General features: G+C 39.2%; 1 protein-coding gene across 8 annotated transcripts in view; it reads left to right on the forward strand.

The window, feature by feature from the left end:
• RUFY3 (RUN and FYVE domain containing 3) overlaps nt 1-22,133 on the forward strand; it is a 95,846-nt gene that overhangs the window by 55,185 nt on the left and 18,528 nt on the right. For all 8 annotated transcript variants that reach the window (XM_088836379.1, XM_088836376.1, XM_088836378.1 and 5 more), the window contains 8 exons: nt 3,541-3,714; nt 4,492-4,609; nt 5,420-5,521; nt 10,759-10,882; nt 11,917-11,978; nt 13,176-13,241; nt 15,336-15,405; nt 19,953-20,045. In XM_088836379.1, coding sequence (XP_088692505.1) covers nt 3,541-3,714; nt 4,492-4,609; nt 5,420-5,521; nt 10,759-10,882; nt 11,917-11,978; nt 13,176-13,241; nt 15,336-15,405; nt 19,953-20,045 — 809 coding nt within the window. The remainder of the gene's footprint in view (nt 1-3,540; nt 3,715-4,491; nt 4,610-5,419; nt 5,522-10,758; nt 10,883-11,916; nt 11,979-13,175; nt 13,242-15,335; nt 15,406-19,952; nt 20,046-22,133) is intronic.

Consider the following 22,133-nt stretch of genomic DNA (forward strand, 5'->3'; position numbering starts at 1 on the left):
CTGGGTTCCCAGCGTTAAGTGCAGTGTCTAACACCTAGTAGATGCTCAATATTTATTGAAAAAATCAATGAATATACAGAAGTTCAGTTTTGGAGAAATAGTGTTGAATGTTAGCATTGTGAAGAATTAAAATTTTATTTTTTCTCATAGAAAAAGTATGACTAAAAACATTGTGAAAGTTACATGTTTAAAAATAATTTTTGGTCTATACAATAAAAACTTTTAAAAACCTTTTATAGTTATAAGCATAAAATAGAAAAGATCACATTATAAGTATTCAGCTCAATGAATTTTTAAAAAATATTCATCCATTTAATAAGTAACCCTTTACCTGTTAACATAGATAACTTACTTTTCATGAGAATTATTTTTCTTCCCCCAAAATGTTGCAAGAAGGTGTCATGTGTTATATTTGGGGAAATTTGTTTAATGTCTGGCCTCAGAGAGGACAGCTAGAATCTTACATCTACTTCCACATTTCTTTTTTTTTTAATTAATTAATTTTTAGATCCCTGTTGGTTATCTTTTTTTAAAGCATATTTTGATGTGGACTATTTTTTTAAGTCTTTATTGAATTTGTCACAATATTTATTGTTTTATGTTCTTGGTTTTTTTCTGTGATGGATATGGGATCTTAGCTCCCAACCAGGGATCAAATCTATACCCCCCACTTTGGAAGGTGAAGTCCCAACCATTGGACCGCCAGGGAGGTTCCTAGTTGTTTAAATAGAGCAATGTGTATATGTCAGTCCCAAACTCTATCCCTCTGCCCAACTCTTCCTCCCTGGTAAACCAGACATTTTTTTCTCTAAGTCTGTGAATCTGTTTCTGTTTTGTAGATAAGTTCATTGGTATCATTTTTTTTTTAGATTCTACACAGAGGTGATATCATATGATATTTGTCTTTCTCTGTCTGACTTCACTTGGTATGATAATCTCCAGGTCCACCCACATTGCTGCAAATGGCATTATTTCATTCTTTATTATGGCTGCAGCTCAGTGGTTTTTCACATACTCACCAAGTTCACAAAACTAGCACCTTATCAAAAGCAGAACTTTACCTCCCTGGTGCTACTGACATCTATAGGGTAAAGGCATCTGTTACGGCTAAATTTAATTCACAGAACAGCCCCACACAAGAAGGAGTTATCTGGCCCAAAATATTAGTAGTGCCAAGGTTGAGAGCAATATTTCCTGAAGAATGGGAGGGCTGTTCATGCTTGACGCATGCTAATTCAAGCAGGTTATAGCACCATACTAACGGGAGTCTAAAGTATTAGGAACTTAATTCCCCTAAGCATACTGCGTAATTAGGAATCTACTTTCTTTCTGTAGTTTATGCATCCTAGACACTATAACCAGTTGTCTTAAACATTTCTGCTACTGATTACAACAAGACGAGGCAATGTAGAAGAGTTGGTACCACCGCTTCTGGAAAAATGCCTCAAAGCCTGGGGTTTTGTACTGGTTCCAAATCCAGCTCTCCCCACATGACTGGTTGTCACCAGGTTGGAGTTAGGTTGCATATGTTGACTAGCAGCATTGTTTAATTTTGTTGTTAGGGCCCTGAATTAATGGTCTACAGACCTGAGGCCAAGAGAGTGGTACCTTATGAACCACCAGTTATTCCAATTCCAGCCACGATTTCCTGCATTAAGTGGGGAATCCAGTAGCTCTCCACAAACATCCATGCAAGCCCACACACCCCTGCCCTATTCCTTTCTCCCAGGGATTGTGGAAGGTCAGATACAGTACAGTGCACATAAATGCTGGTCATAGTGTTAGAAATTAATATCTGATAAAGTTCTTCATGGCTTTTTTTCAGGGATAGTTTTTTTGTGTATTTCATTGTCCCTTGGGAGATTATTCCATTCTTGACAAGTTGGACCTTTAGTGAACAGAGAAACCAGATTTGAGCCATGGTCCTAAAACATTTATTGGTGTGCAAGAATTAATGGCAACATAGAAGTTCTGACCTTCCTAATAAACTCTCCTCTAAAGAAATTACCTCGGAGAACAGTACAAAAAACCAAAATTTGTATAGCAGGCACTATAAACCTCAAGTTCTTAAACTTAACGAAGGAGAAAGTGAGCTTAGAATTTGGCCAATTGATTCTGTTCATTTAACCATGAAAGCAGATATAAATGAAAACATTGTGTGAAGAAAATTACTTGGAGCAATTTGAATAAAATAATCTCTGTTTTGTTTCTATATGGGAGCCTGGGCTTTTATTAGTATTACTTTTAGTCCTAAAAAGGTAAAACATTTCATAGCTCTCTAGTCTTTTCCAATTCGTATGGAAATTTAACATATTTATTGTTTGGGAGGATGCAAATGTCATAGTGGAAAGAGCATTAAAGAGCATTTCATGCTATAATATATCCAGGTCTATATTCTGCCACTTAGGAAGTGTTTGGCCTTGGATCTCTATACCATTACAGGCCCGCTTTAGCACCTGGAAAGGGGGATAGCACTTAAACGATGGAGTCACAAGAATTCAATAAGATAACTGTGTAAAAGAATGGTGAGCAGGAGGGAAGGATGCATTATGTGGAGTCACTGATACGTTTATAAGTGGATGATAGTTGTCAGGAGCATGTGGTTTGAAGTCAGAGAGACAGAGTGTAGACTGTGCTCTGTCATGTTACTGGCTGTGCCTGAGGTCAGCTCCTTTATTCGCTGAGCTTCATTTCTCTGCCCTATCAATTGCTGCTCTTGGTGTAACTGTCTCCTGATATACAGTGAGGAGGGACCGAGGTCATCATTGTAAGAACCCACAGGACCAGACCCAGGGTACGCACCTGTGGAACAAAGATTATTCAGACTTTTGTCAGATAAAATGTGGGATTTCATCCCTTTCCCCAGATGGTATATTTGGTTGATGAGTGCCACGTTAAGTCTATGTTAAGTCTTAAAAATATATTCTGCAGTTGGTTAAGTCCTAAGACTGCATTATACTGATAATGTTAATTAGTCATTTAAGAATGCTCAGTTTAAATAATAATTCTACCTGGTATAAATACTAATAATGCAAATAGCATGTTGGGTACAAAGTTTAAGCACTTTCTCCTTTTTTTCTACAGTGGCTTTATTTTCTTAGAGCTTCACAAGCTGTAGAGAATGGTGGGGCAGGGGCAGGGTAGAAGTGGCCCGTGTAGGCGCTGTGCAGTAGTGAGTTATGACCGGCCTGGGTCAGGGTAGTGGCAGAGGCAGTGGTGAGAATATTAAAAGACTGTGCTCAAGGTTTACATTTTCATAAAATAAATACACCTTTTAGTGTTCTGCCAAGAATATTCCCAAAGAAGATTGGCATCTCTCTTTTTCTTTTTTTTAAATAGCAAGTGCGTGGCGGAGAAGAACACAGCAACTATTACTATAATTTGGTGTCACTGCCTTGATTCTTGCCAAGACATCAATAGTCTTACCCACTGTGACTTTTGCACCATCAATGCAGATGTCAACGTAGTGAAATTAGACTGAATTTTTAAATGTGCTGTTTCCAGTAACCAGGCTCCACGCTCTCCCCCTTGGGTTTGCAGATCCTAATTATCTCATGGCTAACGAACGCATGAACCTGATGAACATGGCCAAACTGAGTATCAAGGGCTTGATCGAATCTGCTCTGAACCTGGGGAGAACTCTGGATTCTGACTACGCACCTCTGCAGCAGTTCTTTGTGGTGATGGAGCACTGCCTGAAACATGGCTTGAAAGGTAGGCCATGGCCTCAAAATGAGAATGTGCATGCACCTGTTTCCTAGCAATACGTGTTCAAGAAGAGAAGCTTTCCTTATGGAGCCAAAGAATAAGAATCTTGAATTCATATTAATCTACTGGGATACGACCTGTGTGGGTACAGAAATATGTTTGACAGTATAAGGCTTAAAATATACAGATCCTGAAAAGCTAGAGCTGGAAGCACTGTTACAAGTATCTAGTTCAAGATGACAATTGTGTTTCACTGGTGGATACAGGTCTAGAGTGGGGCATGATTTGCTCAAAATCCCACAGCAAGTAGGGGCAAAGCAAGGGCTAGAACTCTGATGTCCAGACTCTTGCTTCCACACTCTTCCCACTTAACCATAAGCTTTCAAGGGCAGGACCTGATGTTATTCACCTTTGCTTCTTTTCTCCCCCAATCTTTGATAACCTGCTCCTGAGTTACATATTCTTTTCCACTAGACTGTTTTCTTCACTAATACCACACAGCTTAAAGCATGACATTATTAAAATATTTTATTGTTCATATACAGGTGGGCCATAAATTCCTCCTGAAAGAGGAAGAACTGAATCTTGGGAAGTAGGGAATTCTTTATTTTTATGAAATGTTATCAATTCTGAAAGCATGAATAATTTTAAGACTGTCTCATAATCTGGGGTTAATTCCCTGAAAAACACACTGAATAGCTAGTAGGGTATGTGTGTATGTGTGTGTTGAGAGTATGTTTATGTAAAAGATATTAAACTACTCCTTTGTTTTTATCACCTTAGCTAAGAAAACTTTTCTTGGACAAAATAAATCCTTCTGGGGGCCTCTCGAACTGGTAGAAAAGCTTGTTCCAGAAGCTGCAGAGATAACAGCAAGTGTTAAAGATCTTCCAGGACTTAAGTAAGTTTAAGATTGCATTCTGTGTGTCAGGGAAAACATTCTTGTCAACTGCTTCCTTTAGGGGTGAGACTGAAGACAATGATGACCGTAATAATGTATATCATAACAATCCAAAATACATAATGTTATTATGAATAGACATTGTTAGGAGGGCCCTTGTAATGTAGAATATTAAGAAGTGTGAAGGATAATTATTATTGATCTAAGAGAGGTTGTCTTCATGTTAAAATACCAAACATTTTCTTATTTTTTTCAAAGCACTTGCGGGTATCAGCTAGTGAGTCTCAAGAAATTAGATCTAGGGAGGTGGCATGTTAGACTTGACTTATGGAGTTTGAGAAGCACAATTAAAACAGTTGTCAAGTGAATTGCAGGAACTGACTGATATCCATAACCCACCTTGAAACTTGAAAAAGAGTAGGTGATTACCTTCCCAAATTAGATTGGTCTAATTTTAATCAGGTAGAGGTCTGAATGGCCTGTGTCCTCATTACTGTTATTTGGGTACTTACATGATCCACACTAAACTTAAGATTTACCAAAACAAATCTGATGGGACATTTTTCAGTTTGGCCTCCCAGAGGTCTTCAAATTGTAGTCTCATTCAGTAATTCATTCCTCCCAGCATAGCCCTGGCCCCCACCAGCCCTCATACAACTCACATAGCAATGTGGTGGCAGAGGGGCTGTGTGTCAGGAGCGCCTCGTACACACACTGTTCTGAGGGATCATTAGCAAGAGTAAATGAGCCTGTCCCACTGTGGCCTCCGTCGCTGCTTCTGCTACTTTTTTGGTTTCTGTGTTTTCGTAGAACACCTGTAGGCAGAGGAAGAGCCTGGCTTCGTCTGGCACTAATGCAAAAGAAACTTTCAGAATACATGAAAGCTTTGATCAATAAGAAGGAACTTCTCAGGTATGAAGATCTTCTTGTTGAACTTTCTCCTTTTCTCGGTATGTTCTGTATCATATTAGGTGGAATCATACAAATTTATCATTTTTGTGGATCAGAAACAGTTGATTCATGAAAGTTTTGCATAGTTCAGCTAATGCCTTCTGCCACATCAAACACACACGCATACTTAAGATTAGATGCTTTTCTATGAAGTGTGTTCACACTGTCGCTGTGGCATAAGTATGGTCCTTTGCAGGACAGGTCGAAACCTAACACCTTCGGAAAAACAGGAAAGGCTTTGACACCTTCACATATACCCAGGCTCTGTAAGACAAGAAGTTGACATGTAACATTAAATTCCAATGCAGCACACAAAATAGTTTCAAGTTGGGTCATAGGTACAAATGGAAAAGAGAAAACAATAAAACTTTTAGCAGACACATAAAGTATACTAAAATTTGCAAACAGGACACAAAAATTTCTACCTATAAAGGAAAAAAAAAAGAATAAATTAGTTACCTTAAAATGAAGAACTTCTGTTTATCAAAAGACACTCTTTAGATTAAGAGTGAAAGGCAACTCATTACTCTAAAGGAGATATTTGTGATATGTAATACATATACTGCAAGGAGGTCCAACCAGTCCATTCTAAAGGAGACCAGTCCTGGGTGTTCATTGGAAGGACTGATGCTAAAGCTGAAACTCCAATACTTTGGCCACCTCATGCGACGAGTTGACTCACTGGAAAAGACTCTGATGCTGGGAGGGATTGCGGGCAGGAGGAGAAGGGGACGACAGAGAATGAGATGGCTGGATGGCATCACCGACTCGATGGACATGAGTTTGAGTGAACTCTGGGAGTTGGTGATGGACAAGGAGGCCTGGCGTGCTGTGATTCATGGGATCGCAAAGAGTCGGACATGACTGAGCGACTGAACTGAACTGAACTGAATACATATATTCAACAAACGATGCATATTTAGGTTATATAAAGAACTTAGTCCTTCAATCCAAAAAAAAAAAAGGCAAATGAGCAAATATAAAAACGGTAAAGGACTTGAACAAGCATTTCACAAAAGAAGAAATTGAAATGGCCAGTAACACATGAGAAGACACCTAACTTCACTAGCCATTTGTACATACAAGTTAAAACAAGAGTGTGATAACCTCACACAACCAACAGAATGGCAAAAGTGAAAAAGACAGATAATGCCAAGTGTTGGAGAAGATGTATAGTAACTCTGCTGGTGAGTTAATAAATATAGAAACTTAAACTGCCATCCTCTATAAAAGCTGATCATAAGCATTCCTTGTGACCAAGGATCCCACTTCTAGTTATTATATCCAATAAAAAATGCATAGTTATGTTTAACAAAAGACATGAACAGGAATGTTCATATCTATTACAATGCTTGTACCAGCCCCAAATATTTATAATAGACCCCGAATGTCTATTCACAGTAGAATGGGTAAGTAAATGATGGTGTACTCATACAGTGAAATACCATATAGCAGCTTCACACAGCCATATGGATTAATCTGGTTTTGTTGGGAACCAGACATGGAAAATACTCTGTGTATTATTCCATTTATATAAAGTTCAGAAACATAACTTACCTTTCATGATAGAAGTCAGGAAAGAGCTACCATTGGTGGGGTGAGGGTACTAAATCAGGAGTAGAAGGGAGCATAAGGTGGTTTTGGAGGTTCTTATAATCGTATTGTTTTTTAATATGGTGGTGGTTACATAGGTATGTTCTCTTTATGGAAACACAGTCTGCCATATTGTATGATTTGTGTACTTGCCTTTATGTACCTTATAGGACTTTAATATTTACTGAAAGAAATACAAATACAGCAGATTGCCTCTGAGAAATAGTATAAGAACAAGTAACAGAATTTGAAGACATGATTGAATTTTTCAAGAGTCTAGTTTCTACAAGAAATTGCACTACAGATCCTAATATGGAGCATTGTTTTAATGTTGCTGTGGCTGCATATGCTATTGATTGCTGTTTTCTTGCCTAAGAAAATGAAGCAAATCAGGAGAAAGAGAAACAGTAACCATTTGGGAAAGCTTATTTATTTCCACAAAGAGAAGGCTCAACTTTCCAAGGGTCAAGCTTTGATGAGGTGTAGGGTCTAGTGTTCAAGCTGTAGGTAGCTACAGGGGAGTAGAAAGAAAGTGAGAAAGTGTTAGTCCCTGATTGTACCCGCCTCATTGTGACCCATGGACTGCAGCCCACCTGGCTCCTCTGACCATGGGATTTTCCAGGCAAGGATACTGGAATGGGTTGCCATTTCCTTCTCCAGAGGATCTTCCCAACCCAGGGATCGAACCCAGGTCTCCTGCACTGCAGGCAAATTCTTCAGTGACTGAGCTACCAGAGAGGATACAGGGGAGTGTCTTCAATCAAAATTATTTGTATCAAAATTATTGATTCAAACTGAGGTCCAAAGAATTTGATCTTTATCACAGGGCACCAGAGTTAAATGGGTTCAGTCTTATGAACTAGACAGAACATTTTCAATCACTTTGACTCAGCACTTTGACACCCTGGGTATGTCTTAAGACAAATGCATGTGTATATGTACCAAAAACCATGTGCAGGAGTGTTCATAAGAGTACTGTAGACTGTACAACTGAAAGAGCAAATAAAATGGACCCGCTGTAGTTGATTCCTACCATGGAATACTGTCCAGCGGTGGAAGCAAATGAACTACTGTTGCATACAACAGTATGTACAAATCTCACATGTAAAGCACAACAGAAGCCAGACAAAGGAAGATGTGTACTGTATGGTTTTGGGGAGAGAATAAAATGTTAAAGAACCTTGTTCATTCCAATTCTTAGTTTCCTTCACAGGCTATTAATATGTGTGCAGTTATCAAGAGAGATGGTAATTTGCAGATTATCCATGTAATGCTTTTGAAGTGTTTTACCATTTGCTCACTGGAAAAGACTCTGATGCTGGGAAGGATTGGGGGTGGGAGGAGAAGGGGACGACAGAAAATGAGATGGCTGGATGGCATCACCGACTCGATGGACATGAGTTTGAGTGAACTCCGGGAGTTGGTGATGGACAGGGAGGCCTGGCGTGCTGTGATTCATGGGCTCGCAAAGGGTCGGACACGACTGAGCGACTGAAGTGAACTGAATATTTTTAATAGAGAATCAAAAACAAAAGAGAAACTCACATCAATTAAATGTATTATTACCAATCATTGAGGTTGACCATGAGCAGTCAGTCCCAAGTGACTTTGTTAAAAACAAGTAGATTGCAGTGATGTTTCAGTTATGATGTCAAATTGGTTGAAATGAATATTTCAAGTCATTTCGTCTTTATGTATTGATAATTTGGATACATCATGAAAGAATATTTAATTGTTCAGGGATCTTCTAGGATTTTTATCCATTCAGAATCACTCAAGTACTTTGTTTCTCTTTTATTTTTTTATTTCAAAGTCATTTTCAGCACATTATGCCTGGCCTGTGGAATTAGTCATGGGAACAGGCCAAAACTAGCCTAACTGTTGATTAGAGAGAGTTGGCTAAGGAAAAGGGAGTTTTGGCTGAACATACTTATACTACAATCATATGGTGGAATGGTATAAAACCAGTATAAATGAAATTGCAGATAATTATCAATCCTGGATGTTCATTGGAGGGACTGATGCTAAAGCTGAAACTCCAATACTTTGGCCACCTCATGAGACGAGTTGACTCACTGGAAAAGACTCTGATGCTGGGAAAGGTTGGGGGCGGGAGGAGAAGGGGACGACGGAGAATGAGATGGCTGGATGGCATCACCGACTCTGTGGACATGAGTTTGAGTGAACTCCGGGAGTTGGTGATGGACAGGGAGGCCTGGCGTGCTGTGATTCATGGGGTCGCGGAGAGTCGGACACGACTGAGCGACTGAACTGAACTGAACTGAATCTATTGAAATAGGAAGATACTCACAGTATTGTTAAGCCAGAAAGAAATTCATGATGGTTTAATGGTATAATGCCCTTTTCAGTTCAGTTCAGTCGTTCAGTTCAGTCGTTCAGTCGTGTCCGACTCTTTGCGACCCCATGAATCACAGCACGCCAGGCCTCCCTGTCCATCACCAACTCCCGGAGTTCACTCAAACTCATGTCCATCGAGTCGGTGATGCCATCCAGCCATCTCATTCTCTGTCGTCCCCGTCTCCTCCCACCCTCAGTCCCTTCTAGCATCAGACTCTTTTCCAGTGAGTCAACTCGTCGCATGAGGTGGCCAAAGTATTGAAGTTTCAGCTTAATGCCCTTTTAGTATCCCTCAAAAATAAGTATATGTCTCCATAAATGATCTGAAACATTATATATCAAGGTTTAACAGGTCATTGGTGGGTAGAATTACAGGGTTTCTTGTATACCTCCTTTTTTGTGCTGCTTTTTTTTTGGTAATGAAAACTGATTTTATTAAATAAAAGATAACAAGCATTTTAAATCATCCTCAGCCTATTATGCATGCTTGTTTGGCAACTTCTGTTAATTAGCCAAAAGCGAAAGAATGTAACTAGTTTGACAGTTCACATTTTTTAAATGTTTATTCGCTATGTTAAAGGAATGTGGCACTTAAATAGAATTTAAGATAAAGCAGATCAAGGGGGAGGGATAATTAGGAGCTTAGGATTGACATATACACACTATTACATATAAAATAGATAACATGGACCTGATGTATAGCACAGGGAACTCTACTCAATACTCTCTAATCACCTATATGGGAAAAGAATCTGAAAAAGAATGGATATATGTATATATATTACTAAATCACTTTGTTTTATATCTGAATAACATGATATTGTAAATCAACTATACTTCGATATATATTATATTTATATATACTATATATATATTAAAATATGTATATTTAATAAAATAAAAACTAAAGCAGATCAAGCAAAAGGCAGTTTTTAAAAACAAACTTAACAGATTTTTTTAGATGCATGAAAGATTGAAAAATTTTATTTGCATTTCAAATATAAATCTGTGGGAAAGCATGAATACTCACTTCAATGAAAACACTGTTCTGATCACTTTTCTTTCAGTTGGACTGTCTGTTTTCTAGAGTCTGTTCATGTACCTGTTATCTAAAATGAAGTATCCGAATAATATCATCAGTGGCCATATTTAACCACAAGACAAATGCTTTACTCCTTGTCTCATGATTACATCACTGGATTCTTGAGGTTTTATTACATAGAGCATTCCATGGATTTCTCTTGCAGTGAATTCTATGAACCCAATGCCCTCATGATGGAAGAAGAAGGAGCTATAATTGCTGGTCTGTTGGTAGGCCTGAATGTCATTGATGCCAATTTCTGTATGAAGGGAGAAGATTTGGACTCTCAGGTATGAGAGAGATACTCAGTGGCCTAGTGTGTCACTCTGAGTTATCTCAGAATTTGGATTGATCAGATTATACCAACCAAATTAGAAATTCTGAGTCATAAATAGAATTTTCTTTAATTTTGATGTGAATATAAAAAATTATACATAATGAATATTTTTCAAATTCTTGTCTTAACAGTGATTTCCATTAAAAATATTTTGCACAGGTTAAAAACATATGTGTATATATATATAGCTACGTGGTTCAGTAGCTAACATACACACACACACACGTGTAGACCAAAATATATACACAGGAATTTAATAGTAGAATATTTGAAAAAAGCAAAAGAGAAAAAAATATTAAACCTTAATTTATTTATTTAACATTCAGTAAACCTTAAATTTGGGCTTCCCAGGTGGCTCAGTGGTAAAGAACCTGCTTGCCAAGCAGGAGACTCGGGTTCGCTTCCTGGGTCAGGAACTGTAACTGGCGGGTTACAGTTCATGGGGTCACAAAACAGTCGGACACCACTTAGTGACTGTAGCCCACCAGGCTCCTCTGTCCATGGGATTCTCCAGGCAAGAATACTGGAGTGGGTTGCGTTTCCTTCTCCAGGGGATCTTCCCGACCCAGGGATTGAACCCAGCTCTCCTGCATTGCCGGCAGACTTTTTACTGACTGAGCCACCAGGGAGGCCAAATAAAACCTTAAGTTTATGTTAAGTGTTCTGTTGATGTTCTTAGTCATATCCTACTGACTTAATCTTGAGTCTTATAACCCTTGTCAATTCTTGATTATAATTAAGCATTAAGTCTTTTATTAAAATTTTCTAGTAATTGTCATGACTGTAATACTGTTTTTAAGTGCCTAGAAAGAGACATTTGTTGTTCTTGTTCAGTTGCTAAGTCGTGTCAGACTCTTTACAACCCCATGGACTACAGTATGCCAGGATCCCCAGTCTTTCACTATCTCCCAGAGTTTCCTCAAATTCATGTTATGGCTTGGTAAAAGTATCTAAGTTTATATTAAATTCTGAAAATTCTCTCTGTAGGTTGGAGTTATAGATTTTTCAATGTATCTCAAGGATGGGAACAGCAGTAAAGGTAGTGAAGGGTACGTGTAAAAAAAATTTGTTTTCTCTTTTTCTTCGATGTTGTTTGATAGTATTTAAAGTTTACAATAGTACTGCTTTAACAGACTTGCTGAAATTATTTCTGATGATATATCTCTAATAGTCTTATAAAAAATTATCTATTGTGCCTGCTAAACCCTAAAAGGGGTTTTAGTTCAGTGGATTTTCCTGGTATGTGGTTGAGGGGCAAATAAGATAAAGTTTTATAAAGGGAATCTAATGCTCCATCTCTCAGAAGTAGTGTTTGAAAACATGGTCTTCTTGACCAGAAGAACTACATTCTCATTTTGCTTAAAATTTGCCCTCTGACACATGCATCATGGGATTATGTAAAATGTCAACCCTACGGGGAGCAGAGTATATGGGAACTCAGCACTAAACTTCTGTAAATCTAAAATGATTTTTACATTGAAAGCTTTTAAAATATTCATATGGTACCTTGCAAATTAGCAATCACAATCTTACCCTTTACCCATTATATATGTGGCAGGTGAAAGCATAATTAGCCTGAAGTGTTTAACCTTAGGCATTGGACTAAATTATATCGCTTGTCCTTTAAGTAGTCCTAGAGGTATGTGGCCTTAAAGTTTTCTTTCAGTTGAAAAGTCTGTCTAACTTTTGTCTGTTCTAGATTAGCTGTTCCCAGAAGTGAACCTCCTTTTTCCACACTTGATTTTCTCATTTAATAGTAAACATTTGATCTTGTGAAAGGCCTTTAAACCATTCATTGTGAAACCAAATAGCGTTTAAAGGCAAATATATTGCCTTTGAGAACAATTATTATTTCACCCAAATAAGCTTAATTCAATTCAATTCTTATGACAAATGGAAAATTGTTCTTATAAATAATACTAGCAAAGCAGAAAAAAAAATTTTGAATTGCAAGAAGATAATTTATTTTCTTTAACTGCCTCTAATAGGTTATACATTATACGTGTAACCTAAGTTATTAAGGTGTATAAGCCATAAGGGCTTTATGAATATGCTGGGAAGGTCTTCACAGTTTTAAACCTCCAGGTCTCTTGTGTCGAGGAAATTCTAATTAGGTCTGTCTTCTGGTTCGGTGTGTCTGAGCCATAATTTCCTTCCTGTGTTTTATGAAAATATTGGAGGTGGGACATCTTGGTATTTCTAACGTTATTTACTTTTTCTCTATTTTTTATCTTTTTTCCCTTCAGAGATGGCCAGATTACTGCAATTCTGGATCAGAAGAACTATGTAGAAGAACTCAACAGACACCTGAAGTAAAGAATGAATAAATACTATTACTTTCTGGGGATTTTGGTGTGGGGGAAGGAAGAGAAGGATAAACTGATGATGAGCAGTTAGGATAAATTCAGACAATACTCAACAAATATATATATAGGATTACTGCTAGCACAGCTCTGAGCCTAGGCACTGGATATGTGGCATTTACCTGTTTTGGTGGGCTTTAATGAAAGGCAATATAAAATTAGTATATAATTAGAGCTTTAGTGATTATGTAAACATATTCAGTGAAGAACTCATAAATTTGTGCCAGAGACACTTGAAACTGGAAGTCTTGTTCAATAGATCCAGTCATGTATTTCAGGACCATTCTTAGGTGACACACTCACTGCTGTACTACCTTTAGATTAATGATATCTCATTGGTCCCTTACATTTTTTGTATAGTGGATCAATAGTACTAATTTACCCTCTTTTCACCATCACTACCATTAATTTACCAAGTACTCACCAAGTATTTTTCATGACCAGAACATAAAATAATCTCTCCTCTCCTGCTGTCCAAAATGTATTGGTATTCTCAAGTACATTGATGGTCTAAAAACTGTTGACTAATTCATAAGAATTAATATATCCATTTAATTATCTTATTTATAGTTATCTTAAGAAAGATAACCATTTAAATTTAAGTAAGATGCTCATGCGACAAGTTGACTCACTGGAGAAGACTCTGATGCTGGGAAAGGTTGGGGGCGGGAGGAGAAGGGGACGACAGAGAATGAGATGGCTGGATGGCATCACCACCTCGATGGACATGAGTTTGAGTGATGGACAGGGAGGCCTGGCGTGCTGTGATTCATGGGGTCGCGGAGAGTCGGACACGACTGAGCGACTGAACTGAACTGAACTGAAGACCTAAAATGTGATTACACCAGTATCAGTATCAATTACAGTCTTGGTTCCATGTTCTAGAAAACTCAAAACATTTAAGTACATTTTTCCTGGGGACCGAGTACTAATAATGAACTAACAGTGAACTGTGGAGATGTTAGCTTAGCAAAGATACGGTTACAGTTGACAATGAATGTGCTGTGCTATGCGTAGTTACTCAGTCATGTCCAACTCTTCACGACCTCATGGACTGTAGCCCATCAGGCTTCTCTGTCCATGGCCGTTCTCCAGGCAAGAATACTGGAATGGGTTGCCACTCCTTCCTCCGGGGGATCTTCCCAACCCAGGGATCGAACCCAAGTCTCTTTACCATCTGAACCACCAGGGAAGCCCAAGAATACTGGAGTGGGTAGCCTATCCCTTCGCTCCTCTCGACCTAGGAATAGAACCAGGGTCTCCTGCAGTGCAGGCAGATTCTTTACCAGCTGAGCTACCAAGGAAGCCCCTGAATTATAAATATGACAGTATTATTTATTTTTTCAGTGCTTCTGTTTCTTTATCTATAGTTGGAGGTGCCTAGCACATGGGGTTGTTGAAAGGAGTAAATGAAATAGTACAAGTAAAAGCATTTAGAAAAGTGCTTAGTGTGTGTCAAGCACATCATAATTCATGTAGCCTATTATTATTATTAAATAAGTAAACCTTGAAGTACAGTGTAGTGCATGAACTTTTTAATTTCATCGACAAATGCTTGTTAAGGAATTTCCCTGGCCGTCCAGTGGTTAAGACTCTTTGCTTCCACTGCAGAGGTCGAGGGTTCAATCCCTGGTTGGCAAACTGAGATCCCACATGCCCCATGACCCCCACAAAAAGCCTTTGGGTGTGTTCATTTTGATCTGGGGGATGAGGCTATTTATAGACTGAGAATAAGCCCTAATTGACTTACTGACAGAGAAGTAACCTCTCAGGGGCCAAATACTTTGGCTGGATGGTTAATATGAACAAGATCTGAATAAACAGTACTTTTCTTCCAAGGGGAAAAAAAACACAAACTTTAGTGCCAAGAATGTAGCAGGTAAGACACCCATCACCTTGTCAGCTGTCTTAGAGCCTGTAAGCCTATTGAGGATTGTAGACAGTAAACAATGAATGATAAGTATGATGGATGTTTTAAAAGAAAATATAGGATACAGTTCTGCATGTCAAAAGAGACTGTTAATTTTTTTCTTCTCTTCATAGTGCTACTGTAAACAACCTTCAGGCGAAAGTGGATGCATTAGAAAAATCCAACACTAAACTGACAGAGGAGGTAAGTGTTCTAGAAATCGTTCGATTGACTTAATAGAATTTAATAAAATGCATTAGTGGAAAATAGTTTCTCTGAAGCCTTAGAAATATAGGACTTGATTCTTCAGATAATATCTACTGTAGGACTCCTTGTTCTGATCAAGAGTGGCCAGCTGGCTTATCTCAGGTGTCTCAGTTATGCAATTGGACTGTGTAGGGTTAGAACCTGGTTTGATCAAATATTTTGCTTTCTTGTGTGAATGTTTTGTCTGGTCTAGCCTAGAGTTAATGTTTATTAAGATAATATGTTCATCATTTATTTATTCATTGAACATTTCGGGTACTATGTATGTGCCAGAGCTAGACAAAGACTCACATCTGCCAGGCATTGATTTATGTGTGCTGGATTGGCAAGTTCCCCCCTTCACAGGTTTTATTTTCTCCTTGGGGTGATAGGGTGATGAGGTATATAACCTAAAGAACACTGGTCAGGAGACCAGTAATTCCTGCTTACATGTCATGATTTAACATGTCATGTGCTCCTAAGCAAGTAAGTCACTTGACCTTCAAGAGACCCAGTTCCTTCTCTGGCAAAGTAGAGTGTTTCCCCTTTTAGCCTCACAATTACCCTGAAGATCAGATAAGAATATGCATGTGATAACTTTTAGAAAAGTCCCTAAAATAAGAATTAAAATATAATGTCATAGTTTACTTCTGATTAATATTTTTTCCCTAGCTTACCAATGATATATTTTTTCTTCAATAGCATTAAATGTTTCTATGAGAAACCTTAAATAAAATTTTTCAGATGACAAAGACTTTATCTTCTCTTTCTCAAATTATAACTATCCTATAGTAAAATAAGGGAGAAGGCAATGGCAAGCCACTCCAGTACTCTTGCCTAGACAATCCCATGGACGGAGGAGCCTGGTAGGCTGCAGTCCATGGGGTCACTAAGAGTCAGGCACAACTGAGTGACTTCACTTTTCACTTTCACACATTGGAGAAGGAAATGGCAACCCACTCCAGTGTTCTTGCCTAGAGAATCCCAGGGATGGGGGAGCCTAGTGGGCTGCCATCTGTGGGGTCGCACAGAGTCAGACATGACTGAAGCGACTTAGCAGCAGCAGCATAGTAAAATAAAGTTGGTTAAATACAACAACATAGATGGACCTGGAGGCTATTATGCTTAGTAAAATAAATATGAGAAAGACAAATACTATATGTTATCTAAATGTGGAATGTAGAATTTAAAACTTGAATCAAAAAAATGAATAGAAAACAAAACAGAAACAGACTCAGAGATAATAGAGAACTTGCTAGTGGTAAACAGTGGGGAGAGGGCAAGATAGGGGTAGAAAATTAAGAGATACAACTATTATGTATAAAACAAATAAACTACAAGGATATATTATATAATAAAGGGAATATGGCTTCCCTGGTGGCTCAGTTGGTAAAGAATCTGCCTGCAACGCAGGAGACCCGGTTTCAATCCCTGGGTCAGGAAGATCCCCTGGAGAAGGAAATGGCAACCCACTCCAGTATTCTTGCCTGGAGAATTCTGTGGACAGAGGAGCTGGGACAGGTACAGTCCATGATGTCACAAAGAGTTGGACACAACTGTGCAACTCACTTTCAGAGGGAATATAGCCAATACTTTATAATTTTAAGGTTATAATATATAAAAGTATATAATCTATTGTATATATGAAAGTATAACATATAGAAATATTGAATCACCATGTTATCCACCTGAAACCAATATAATGTTGTAAATCAGCTATAGTTCAAAAAATAATCTGGTCTTAAAGAAACAAGTTAAGGACTTCCCTAGTGGTCCAGTGGTTAAGACTCCCGAGTTTCCACTGCAGGGTGTGTGGGTTCAATCCCTGGTTGGGAAATTAAGATTCCACATGCTGTGCAGCATGGCCAATAAATAAATAAAGTAAAAATAGAAAAGCAAGTTAAAGCACTAGTTAAGAAATGCCATCTAATCAGATTTTTTTCAGAACTAACATTTTCACTGTTATAACTTTAAAACACCTCCCTTATTGCTCAGTTCTGTGGACCTTATGTTTGGACATAGATTCTTAAATTATATTAAAACTTTAATTTATGGATACGATCCTTAGAATTTTATCCCACAAGGCTTTCAAAACATTCTGCACAGAAATTTTCTACTGCTGGTATATCGGGGCAATGTGGCATAAGCAGTTAAGCATGCTCTCTTGTCCCTGGGTTCCTGTCCCTGATCTGGTGCTTGGTAGCTCTCTGATCTGGGGCCAGTTACTTAAGCTTCTGTTCTTTGGTTTACTTATCTGCAAAATGGGGCCAAGAATGATAATAAAGTTTTTGTGTGCATTAGATGATGTTAGTACATAAGGGCCTGGATAGTGGGCTTCCCTGGTGGCTCAGCTGGTAAAGAATCTGCCTGCAGTGCAGGAGACCCAGTTTCGATAAGGTCCCCTGGAGAAGGGAATGGCCCCCCACTCCAGCATTCTTGGGGCTTCCCTGGTGGCTTAGAGAACCTGACGGGCTCAGTCCATGGGGTTGCAAAGTCGGACACGACTGAGCGACTAACACTTCTCCAGATCAGTGCCTGACACATCCATCATATGCACTCAGTAAATAAAATCGTTAATTTTATTTCCTAAGTCACGGGACTTGTCTTCTTGGCCTAAATTTATTTTACCAGCAATATTAATCATGGGCAAGTACTGTGTGTAGACTTTATAAATAACAGATAAGGCTAATAACGTCATCCCTCTCATTTCCATCTATTTTGGATTTAAAGGGACCAGTTTAAAAAAAAAACAAAAAACTAAACCTAGAAAGACCTCTTTTCCCTCTTGAAGTCTGAACTAGTAGGACAAAGGTGGCACTAGTGATAAAGAACCTGCCTGCCAATGCAGGAGACGTGAGAGACACGGTTCATTCTCTGGGTTGGGAAGATCTTCTGGAGGAGGAAATAGCTACTCACTCCGCTATTACCTTGAAAATCCCACGGACAGAGGAGCCTGGCATGTTACCGTCCCTAAGGTCGCAAAGAGTTGGACATGACTGAAGCAACTTAGCACGCAGGACAAAATGAAAAGAACTGAGCAGATGAGGATAAGTAAATATCTACTTTGTGTTGGTGAAGCTGACTTGGAAAGTCCACGTGGATCTGCAGTCTTCATTCCTAATGTTTCTTTGACGATGAGACCTTGGAAGAAGCCATCTGAGGTGCGCTTGGATCAAGAGAGCCAACCTGTTTGCCCAGAGTCACTTCTTTACACATTTTAGGCCCATGGAGCAGAGAGAGAAATGGGCTGTCAGACCCACCTCTAGAAAGCTCACTAGAGCCTGGCTGCTGTACTTACACAGTAGAAGAGCAGCCAAGCAGAGATGACAAAAAGGGAGACCAGCATGGCTGAGAGGAACTGCTCAGTTCCTTTCCCAGCCTCCTTCAGGCCCCTCACCGTTCTCTTAGGAGCTAATCTACACACATACAGAGAAGAGTGTTTCCACCGTATTCTCCCCTCCCTTGGGACAGGTTTATAAACATGTCCCCTAGAGACACACTGCCAATAACATTACCTTGTCTTTAGGCACTGAAAAGAAACAGAAAAATCTCTTCGATGTTTAATGGCATCTTTTTGAGTGAGAACTTTGGTCTTTTTTTTTTTCTTTTAAAAATTTTTTGGCCATGCCACAGGGCATTTGGGCTTAGTTTCCTGACCAGGGATCAAACCAGCCTGCCCCTGCATTGAAAGGGAAGAGAGCCTTAACACCACTGGACCACCAGGAAAGTCCCTAAAACAGGTCTTAAGGAGGGTGTGTAAGATGGGTCCCAAAGCATGAGGTGACCTCTCAAACATTTTAGAAATAGGTTTCATAGCTAAATATAATTATGAGTTATCCATGGGGACACCCTTGAGGTAAATGATCATAACTTAACATTTTGTTACTGGAAAAGAAAAGTTTTTTTTTTTTTTTTTTCTAGGGATAATTTGGGTGTTTAAATGACAAGTACTCTGGTCTACACACCATATGGCTATGAGCATAGCCTAGAAAGGTTGTTTTTTTGTTTTTGTTTTTTTTTGTAGTTAATTTATTTTTTATTGGAGGCAAATTATTTTACAATATTATATTGGTTGGTTTTGCCATACATTGATATGAATTTGCCCCGGGTTTACATAAGTTCCTCCTCCTGAACCCCCCTCCCACCTCCCTCCTCCCTTTATCCTCCCTCTGGGTCATCCCCGCATGCCAGCCCCGAGCATCCTATAACATGCATTGACCCTGAACTAGTGATTCGTTTCACATATGACAACATACGTGTTTCAATGTCATTCTCCCAAATCATCCCACCCTCACCCTCTCCCATAGAGAGAAAAGTTTTTATACAAAAAGCAGTAATAGGAGATACTTGTCTTCCAAGATAGCTCTCCTAAGTTTTTGTGGGGTTATAGATAGTTTTCTTTCCTTCTAGAATACCTAAGCCTGAAAATCATGTCCTTGCAGATCATGACTTATCTTATTCTGTGTTTAATAAAAGAAAGACTATTTTCATAATTTTATCAACAGCTTGCAGTTGCAAACAACAGAATTATCACCTTGCAAGAAGAAATGGAACGTGTTAAAGAGGAAAGCTCTTACATATTGGAATCTAATCGGAAGGTGAGAGCATGTCACTGTGTTAACATGCAGGGGTGGGTGGGTGGTACCCTCCAGAGGACTGCTTGGAAGCAGCGAGCCTTTGCATATGTTAAGTATGTTAAGTACACTGTTTTCCCTGACTGGGTGCAAAATTGCTTGAATGATGACGGTTATGGGAGGTTGAGGCCCCTCTCCTATTGACACTCCTTGGCTTCACCACCATGTACATCTGTTTAGAGACTTCAAGAAGCAGTCTAATTTAATGTCTTTTTTTAATATATACTATTACATTTTATATACATTATATACATTTTTATATAATGATTTGTACTATTTTTAGAAATAATGGTACTGTTTTATAAGAAGTATATCTCTGATATCACTGGGAAAGAGTTCCCATATAAATGAATTTTCTAGATAACTCAGTTCAGTTCAGTCGCTCAGTCATGTCCGACTCTCCGCGACCCCATGAATCACAGCACGCCAGGCCTCCCTGTCCATCACCAACCCCCGGAGTTCACACAAACTCATGTCCACAGAGTCGGTGATGCCATCCAGCCATCTCATTCTCCGTCGTCCCCTTCTCCTCCCGCCCCCAACCTTTCCCAGCATCAGAGTCTTTTCCAGTGAGTCAACTCATCGCATGAGGTGGCCAAAGTACTGGAGTTTCAACTTTAGCATAACTCAGTCCCTTTTATATATGTTTCAACATATTTTGAAAACCTTTTGTGTATTGCACAATTCTAAGCCTTCTTAAGTAGAGGATATAATTTACCCCATGTAGCCTTTTATGGTGACTGAAGATCATAGTTATCAACACTGGTGATTCTGTACTGTGTTATAATGGTGCTGCTCAAGGGGGCTATTGAAACTGATAGAGCTTCTAGAACCTATACTTAAAATATTCCCGGTTTCCTTTTTTTTTTTTGCCTTTTATTTCACCGGCATCTTTTACTTCTTACTGCTGTTAGCATTACTCTTTCTGGAAATGTCTCCCTACTACTTAGCCTCATGTTTCTAACCTACTGTGACCTAGGAATCCAGAAATCCAGTTTTTAAAATTGTTCTTGAAGAGTAAGTACCTAGGCTCTGAGTGGGGACCGCCATGAATAAAAAGAAAGTGAAGTTCCTCAGTCGTGTCCGACTCTTTTGCGACCCCATGGACTGTAGCCTGCCAGGCTCCTCTGTCCATGGGATTTTCCAGGCAAGAGTACTGGAGTGGGTTACCATTTCCTTCTCCAGAGGATCTTCCTAACCCAGGGATTAACCCGGGCTCAGCAGTTAAAGCGTCTGCCCGCAACGCGGGAGACCTGGGTTCAGTCCCTGGGTCAGGAAGATCCCCTGGAGGAGGAAATGGCAACCCACTCCAGTATTCTTGCCTGGAGAATCCCATTGACGGAGGAGCCTGGTGGGCTACAGCCCATGGGGTCGCAAAGAGTTGGAAACGACTGAGCAACTTCTCACTTCTCACCCACGTTATAGGCTTTATGTCTAAGCCACCAGGGAAAGTTTGACTTTAATGCATAGATTTTGTAAAACAAAACAACTGTGACTGCTCAGAATTTTCTGATGAACTGTTCATTTCCCTGGTGGCTCAGCTGGTAAAGACTCTGCCTGCAGTGCAGTATACCTGAGTTTGATCCCTGGGTTGGGAAGATCCCCTGGAGAAGGGAACCGCTACCCACTCCAGTATTCTGGCCTGGAGAATTCCATGGACCATATAGTCCATGGGGTCACATAGAGTCAAACACGACTGAGCGACTTTCACTTTCCTTCATCTTTCACCCTTATCTCACTGTCTGGGTGGAGATACCAGATGTGAGATCTTTGGAGGAGGACTGTATAACTGTTTGAAACTTTGGCCCAATTTATAGTTTACAGTGAATGCTATTTTGTTTCTTAGAGGCTGATATTTTGAGACTTCTACCACTTGGTTTGGTAAGCTGCAAGGACTTGAAACAAAATGGCAAAAAATTCCCAGTTCAGCTTAGACTATTTATGGAACCTCTGCAGTTTCTTTGTTGTCTTCATTCATTGTCATATATGCTTTGGTGTGATCATTTTCCTTACTGAATAGCAGTGCTGCTGCTGCTGCTGCTGCTGCTAAGT

The sequence above is a fragment of the Moschus berezovskii genome, chromosome 5, assembly GCF_049115385.1.
Source record: "Moschus berezovskii isolate FMDL1 chromosome 5, NW_MosBer_1.0, whole genome shotgun sequence".
In the NCBI taxonomy this organism is placed as follows: Eukaryota; Metazoa; Chordata; class Mammalia; order Artiodactyla; family Moschidae; genus Moschus; species Moschus berezovskii.